This window comes from Limulus polyphemus, unplaced genomic scaffold (assembly GCF_000517525.1).
Source record: "Limulus polyphemus unplaced genomic scaffold, Limulus_polyphemus-2.1.2 Scaffold4151, whole genome shotgun sequence".
NCBI lineage: Eukaryota > Metazoa > Arthropoda > Merostomata > Xiphosura > Limulidae > Limulus > Limulus polyphemus.
The window spans coordinates 28963-37165 of NW_013669761.1; the positions used below are offsets into that span (position 1 = coordinate 28963).

The window sequence follows — 8203 nt, forward strand, 5'->3', positions numbered from 1 at the left end:
ATGAGAAAAGAAAAAAAGGCATGAGAGAAACATTGCTTTACAAACCTTAAGACTTGATAAAAAAAAATAAATTTTAAGTATGAAAGCATTGTAATTTAAAAGTTATAGCATGAAAACTATAACTATCACAAAAATGGTTATGAGGTCAGTCCCAGGGACCAAGCCCGGGTTGAAAGAATTAATAGAAGTTATTTTCTAAATAGCACTGGTTCGTAGATTCTTTCAAAGAACATTTTGTGGTAATGTAGAAATTGCAACTTGTAGAGGTTTATCATCTGCATATATCTTTGGAACTAGATACAATTCTTACATCTATTTCTGAAATAATTTTTGCCTAAAAATATGTAAAATTATATAAAATCAAATATATTCATTAAAAATAAAACACTTAATCCTAGAATTACTGACTGAAGACCACTGATGGTTTTTTAAACTTTGGTTTAATACAGGGCACAGCACCCATTAACATATGAGGCAACAAAATTCAAACAAAAATATCATCAATATTGCAAGTAATTTCACTTGTTACTTCTGGGGTCCACTATGTATTTTACGTATAAAATGAACAAAATTTTATCCAATTTTTCAAGTCACTTTTTTACTCTCTTTTTCCATAACAGGCAGAAAAATATACTCAGTATGATGCAATATGTGGACTCTCCTGTTAGTGAAAAGTGTGAAAACAAGTTGGTAATTTAAGGGTCAAAAAAAAACTTTTAAGGTTTCTTTATTTTTATTTTTTTTCTGGGAAATATCAGTCATCTGTGGTTGTTTTCAACTAGATAGGCAAAGATTCTATTTTGGACATGTTAAATAGTATAGTCTAGTTATGTATAGTCTAACTGAATGTATATTTGAAGTGTGGTTCTGATACATTGCTTAACTGTGGTAAAAATAATACTGTTTGATGAATAATGTCAATGCTCTGGTATCAATACTAACACATATAAATTCTATGGTACCAGTAAAATTTAATGAAGTTGAAGAATGGCTCTAATACTTATCAATACTGTGATACAAGTAACATGTAATGGAGTTGAAAAATGTTTTTAATACATAACACTCCCTTAGTACCAATAACACATAGTGGAGTAGAAGAATGGTTTTAATACATAATGATTCTGATACATGTAAGTGCTGTGGTACCAATAACATGAATAGACTTAAAAAGTAATTGTGGTAAATTGCTGGACTTTGGTACCAAGTATACTACTTTTTTACTACTTTTAAAGTATGATTTTAGGAATATGTTCCAGAGTTGCTATATGGTATCTTATCTCAGGTAAGGTGAAAGGGAACAAAGTGAAAAGGACTTATAACAATAGGATAAGAGAAACTTTTCTGACAGTTTAATTTATAATGTCATTAAATAGGATATGTGTAGGTATTGGATAAAGGTAAAATATAAAGAAAGTAAGGACAGTAGTGATTAAGTACAAGAAAGTTAGTTAAATCACCAAAGTAACATTTAAAAGTAATAACAAAAAATTAAGATAATTAGGCCAGAGAATGAAGGTATATTTGAAGTGTGGTTCTGATATATTACGTAATTGTGGTAAAAATAATATTGATTGATGAATAATGTTTGATGAAAGCAGTAGTCTAAGACAGAATACAGTAGAAAAGATAAACTATGATAAAATTATTTATATTACTGAAACTTGCATTTTTATTGAGAGGGGGGTGTATAGACAGTAGTGGAAATTTAAAATGTATTTGATGCATCATAGAATCCTTGAAGGTACATATGATTTCTTGAATTATGTCACATAAATTATTTTATTTTTAGGCCAAACGATTTATTCGAAGTACCAGAGACAGTGGCAGAGATCTGGGAATATTGGAAAGGTTCATAGCTGGATCTTTGGCTGGTGGTTTCTCTCAAACAGTTATTTATCCTCTAGAGGTAATCATAAATTAATTTTTAGTTAAATTTTGATATTTTATTAGCTAATATTTGATAATATGCAATGATTTTAAAACATTATTGCAAAATATTCAAGTAACTTTCAATGTTTATTGGCTTTTTGAGATAAAAGTACTATTTATTTACAAGATTTTTTATGCATTTTCTTCATATTAATTCTGTTTGAAACAGCAGATTTAATTTTCTCAGAAGTAAATTCATTTAATGAAGCTTTAAAGATCCCTCATTTACAAATGCTGTCAATTCTGGGCCTCAAACAAATTAATAAGATTAAGAGGAGAAAATCTCTTGTCACTGTAACTAAAACTAGTGTATTCCCAATGGCTATAGGTCTTTTCACTATCATTACAGCCATTACATGTAAGCCTAGCTGCAGTTATAATGACTTATCACTTTGAATACATGTAGGCCTAGCTGTAGTGATAGCGAGCAAACATATTGTCAGTGTGAATATATGTTAGGCCTAGCTACAGCCATTGTGAGCAGATGTATTGTTACTGTGACTACATGTAGACCTAGTTATTGTGATAGTGAGCAGATGTATCGTTACTGTGAATACATTTAGACCTAACTGTTGTGATTGTGAGTATACATGTGGTACTGTGAATACATGTAGGCCAAGCTTTAGTAATAGTGAATCAACTTAATGTAGTGATTTTCCCACACTCATTAGACATAGTGATATAAGTACAACTATTGAAATTGTTCAACATTCACTGTTATTAATATTTTTAATACCTGCATATTTTATTGTGTATCAATAATAGGAACACAAAAACAATTATATTTCTGAGGTTATTTCATTCCAACACTACTTGTGCTTTTTCTTGAAAAATCACTGCAGGATATTGTAAGTTGGTATTTCTGTTTTCTTTTCACCACAGATAAAAATTAAAATATAATTTATGACATGGAAGTTTAGTATATTCTGTGACTCACTGTATCCTCTGCTCTGGGCTGCAGTTTTGCCTAATCAAGGTTCATCAGCATAGTTTGGGTTAGCAAACCAAAAACAAATACAATAAAGCCTCTTATAATGGTGATGTGGTAAGTCCAAGGATACATTAAGCCTCTGTGTTACAGATCATGTTTTAATTTTTACCTTGGTGGAAAGAAATTACAATATCATCAAACAGTTGGTACAATGTTTGATACTAAATAACAAGTTTAGCAGAATCCTTCAAAATTAATAACATACTTAAAGTAGTTAGAGCTACTGAATTGTAATTTAAAAAGGACTTTAAAATACCATAAATGTTAAGATGTTGTTTTTCCTTGTTCTCTACTACTTTTATATCTTATAAGTAAACACAGAATCTAAATAGTTTTATGTAATGTGTTAAATAAGCTTTTAAAAAATCTTAGTGGAAATGGATAAAAATAAAATTATTGTATAATAAGTTATTGAATAATTTTTGAAATATCTTGTGAATGTGTTGAGCTTCATTAATTATGTTAGTAATTTTTTCAAAAAGATTTATATGCAGAAAAAATGTGCAAAAATTGGATTAGATTCCAAATTCAAAAATACTTTAAGTATGCAATCAGAAATTTTTGTAAGAATAATTGTATATTTGAAAATTTAATTATTTGTCAAACGTGTAATATTTTCCAGCCTTATAGTTGGCTTTATCATTTTTGTGAAGTTTGAGAATAAATAGTTTTTAATAGTGAAGAGTAATATGATATGAAATTTGTTCATCATCTTCTGAGCTATAAATTTTGCTGGGCTATGTGCCCTTTAATTATTATTATTATTTAATAATTATAAGTGTTGTGAGATATACATGAACAAATTAACAAAAACTTTTTCTTTATAGGTTTTGAAAACTAGGCTTGCTCTCAGAAAGACAGGCCAATACTATGGAATCTGGGATGCAGCAAATAAATTGTATAACAATGGTGGAATTAAAAATTTTTATCGTGGTTATGTACCAAACCTTCTTGGTATATTGCCATATGCAGGAATTGATTTAGCTATCTATGAAGTGAGTTGAAAGTTTTTTTTAAATTTCTGCACTGATTTATGTTTCTGTTGCACATTAACAAACCATTATGTATTTGCATACTTGTATTAACAAATGTAAGAAAGGTATAAAATATTTTCAGTTCCTGAATTCAAAGTAACTTAAGTATTAATAAGTATTATTACTAACAGAAACGCCACCCTATGGGCAGTTGTTTGTGCTAGTAATTATTCATCGTTGTATTCATACCTCATTGAAAACAATTTAGGAAAAGTGAACATTTTCTGAAAAAGGATTTTTCTGGGAAGTAGTACATGGTAAAAGTGTTTGGATTTTGGTGATATAACTTTATATATATTAAAAGTGGTACCCTTTATTGAAAAAAGTTTTTTTAAGAACTCCATTTTTTTAGTACTATATTTTCAAATAACATCAATAAAGATATAATCAAAGCCTCACATACAGTCCTAGTGATAGTTGTGATCTTGTTGTGAGGAGAGTACTTTTATTTAGAATTGTGTTCTGTGCTAAAGAAATGGTTGTTGCTCATACCATAGTTATTTTTCTACCTGAATCTTGAATACCCAAAGTGTGAAATTTTTTTTATGAATTTTTGTCTGTGGTGGCATTCAATATTGTATTTATTATTTCGATCGCATACATAGATACATATATATATGCTACATCCATTATGGGAAGATTATTATGTATAAATCTAAGATTGAATGTTTACTCAGGATATCTAGAAATGTTTAGTAAAGCTGAATTGTCAACAGAACTTCCTAGTTTATAAATCTCATGTTGCCTTATTTATATAAAAATCTTTATTGTAATTTTATCTTGTTAACATGTTTTAAGCAGATAAATACAAAAGCCAAGTGATTCTTTTCATGTACAGAAGAATGAGGTACATTTTTGTAATCTTATAGAATCTATTAACAAAAATGTTGAAATAGTTATTTTTAGTTAGTGAGCTTTTTTTTAAAGACCATTCTAAGTCACATTATTTCTCTCAAAGACTCTTAAAAAAATGTATCTAAGACAACATTCGAAGCAAGAGGACCCAGGTGTTCTGGTATTATTAGCTTGTGGTACTATAAGCAGCTCATGTGGTCAAATAGCAAGTTATCCATTAGCTTTAGTTAGGACTCGACTACAAGTTCAAGGTAGGTAAAGTTTACATTTTTGGGCTTAAGATTTTGTAAAGAAATAATAATTGTTTAGTATGTTTGTTTTTGAATTAATAATTTATAAATGTAAATTATTTATATTTGAGGTGTTAACAAAAACATTTAATTCTTTTGCATATATTGTTAAACTCAAAATAATAAACAGTAGATGAAAAGGGTTAAGGAAGTGTCAGTATTGAAATTTTTGTAATACTGTGGTGTAGTTCATTTTTTATAATTTTAACATTATGTAAATGACGTTCAAAGTTCAGGCTACCTGGTAAAAGTTTAACTTTGTTAAATGTGAAATTATTTTGAAATAGTGTATTTAGATGAAATTGTGTTATTGTTAGTCTGCTTACAAATGTAGCAGGTGTTTACAGGTATTTAAAATTTATGAGGGGTACCCAACAAATGAGGTTAAATTTAAAGTAACTGAAATACAAAATTAAAAAGAGTGGGAAAAACTGCATTTCTACCTGATGATATTAAATTGTCTCAGTGAAACATTTCATGTTATGCACTTTTTCTTTTTATCCAGAACTTAGTGGTTTTCATTTGTTTTTGTTTCTAGATGTATTTTATTGTTAAAAGTTTATTCTGCACATTTAGTACTTCAGGTACTTTATTCTTAGTACTTTCAGTAGAGCTGGATAATAATAATGGAATCTTATTTTACAGAAAATACATCAGAAAATAGCATGGTGTCTGTGTTTCGTGGCATTGTCCAACGAGAAGGATTTAGTGGATTATACCGAGGAATGACTCCAAATTTCATGAAAGTTGCTCCAGCTGTAAGTATCAGCTATGTGGTGTATGAACATGTACGTCGAATGTTGGGAGTCTCCATGACGTAACATCTGTGGTGTTTAGTATTAAATTTAGGATGTCTGACTATAAAGCTCCAGCTAGAAATTTCCTACTTTTATCTAATTCTAATGGTTTGACAGATCTTTCTAATTTTCTTAGTTTTTATTTTACTGTACTTGCATCAGTTTTTGTATATTGAGAGCTCAGGAAAGATGAACTGTATAACTGGTATAAATTATGATCAGTCAAAAACTTTTTCCTATGTGTTTTAAAACTAGGTTCCATTTGTTAAATTGCTTTGTAACTTATTTCGAGGTATATGTATTTTGTAATTTGCTTATTTTAAGTTTCATTCCAAAATTCATTCATTTTTTGCCACTAATTTTCTCACACTCATTTATGTTTAGCTTTTAAGATATAGAAAAATTTTACCCCATGTGCAACAGAAAAATCTATTTTTTATTAGTATCTTTTAAAATAATTTAGGAGTTGGCACTTACTGAATTGGGAAATCTAATTTTATTGTTTGTAGATTTAAAAAAATATATCAGAAGCAGACTTCAATACCTGTGGTGGTTTATAACACAAACTATTATGTAGGTTTGTGCTTAAACAGTGAACAATTTTTCAATTTAAAGAAATTCTTAAATCATCAAATTGCCTTTACTATTATAACCAATGGCAAGGAAATACTATAATTTCTTGATCTAAAATTTTTCTTTCTTTATCAGCCATGTAAGTTATTACATGTGGTTTGATTATCAGTAAACAAAAATTACATCAATCTAACTTATTTTGAGTATTTTTGCTTTTGAAATCCTATTAAAGTCAAATTGAAATGGAAATTAAGGAAAATAATCAATCAAAAAATGCTAATAATATGTACGAGGTTTTAACAAGATTATTCAAACAATGGTGTGTATCAGAATTTTATTTTGAAATGGTTGGTCCTACTTCATCAAGTAAGTTTCCAATCCCTTAACATGAAATAAGCTTAAAAGGAAATCAACATTACTTTGGAAGGATAGTGTATTTGATAACAGAGTAACATTTTTGTTCTTTTTAACCCCATATGTGATTTGCTCAGGATAACTCAGGAGCCCACCACGTTTCAAAAACTATTTGCCAAGGCTAACTTGGACAAACAACTTTTAGTTGCATTTCAAATTATTTGCCCAAATTTACTTGCATGTTATCATGTACTGCAATAGACTATAAAAAAAGTGAAACAAAAAACTTTCCTTTTTCAGCCTCACATGAAAGAGGTTAATCCGAATTCATTAGTGCTAAGTCACATGGCACTCGACTGAAATTTACCAAAGCTTCCTGAAAACAAGCTAGGTTTAATGAAAAAATAATAATGTTTGAAGAATAGATATGCTTAATGTTGCTTCTGTTTTGTGAAGTTTGTTTCATGAAAGGAACATCATTTTGGAATTCCTTGTTTTAATTCCTTTTTTCTCCAAGTTCTCAAGTATTACTTGAACATTAGTTTTAGCTAGAAATTCATTCTTATTATTTTATCCTTGGTTGAAAGTTTATATGAACTGTAAAGTACATTATAATTACACAACCAAACCAAGAGTCATATAACCCAACAGGAATGTTTAATTGTGACTGTTTCTTTCATTTGCAAGAAAACCACATTAACTTTGAATATAAACATATAAAAATGTTAATTCTGAACACACACATGAATAACTTTGATAGATTATGATTTAGAGTATGAATATCTTGTCTTAATATGAATAGATAGTTTTTAATTGAAAATTAGATATATATATATATATATATTATTTTTTTTTCACTTATTATTATGTACAAATTATACAGAGACTTGACATAAGTATATATATTCACCGAAGTTTATTGTGGAACTATATTTAGCACTGGAAAAAATGAGAGGGTTTTTATACTTTATGATATAGCCTTTTGCCTTATACAGGGTAGCAAAATGCTTGCACATAGTGTGGACAAAATCAGCAGTTCTTTTTAGCAAGACTGTAGCCCATTTCTAGCACAGAATCTGTATTAGAGAATCCTGGGAAGTAGGTTTACTGGAATGTTTTCTCAGGGATTGATTGATGTTAGCCCATAGTTGCTCAGTGGAGTTCATGTCTAGAGGTTGATCAGGCCATTGCAGAGTTGTGATATCCTGACTTTCTTTTCATCTTAGGATATGTAAATCTATGTATATCAAGTCTGTATAGACCTTCCATCATAGTAATGTGACAAATATGTAACTGTAAACTAGTCTCATGATTTAATTTTTTCACTGAACAAACATACCCTGTTTCCAAAAATTATATAGTATAAATCACTTGATTGAA

At 28.8% G+C, this 8203-nt stretch overlaps 1 protein-coding gene across 1 annotated transcript in view; it reads left to right on the forward strand.

Annotated features, from left to right (window-relative positions):
• The window catches only part of LOC106470665 (calcium-binding mitochondrial carrier protein SCaMC-2-like), a 34040-nt gene extending 27434 nt beyond the window's left edge, over positions 1-6606 (forward strand). The window contains exons 7-10 of the mRNA XM_013931230.2: positions 1790-1906; positions 3748-3915; positions 4913-5060; positions 5745-6606. Coding sequence (XP_013786684.1) covers positions 1790-1906; positions 3748-3915; positions 4913-5060; positions 5745-5920 — 609 coding nt within the window. The 3' untranslated portion in view covers positions 5921-6606. The remainder of the gene's footprint in view (positions 1-1789; positions 1907-3747; positions 3916-4912; positions 5061-5744) is intronic.
• Positions 6607-8203: the final 1597 nt, after the last annotated feature.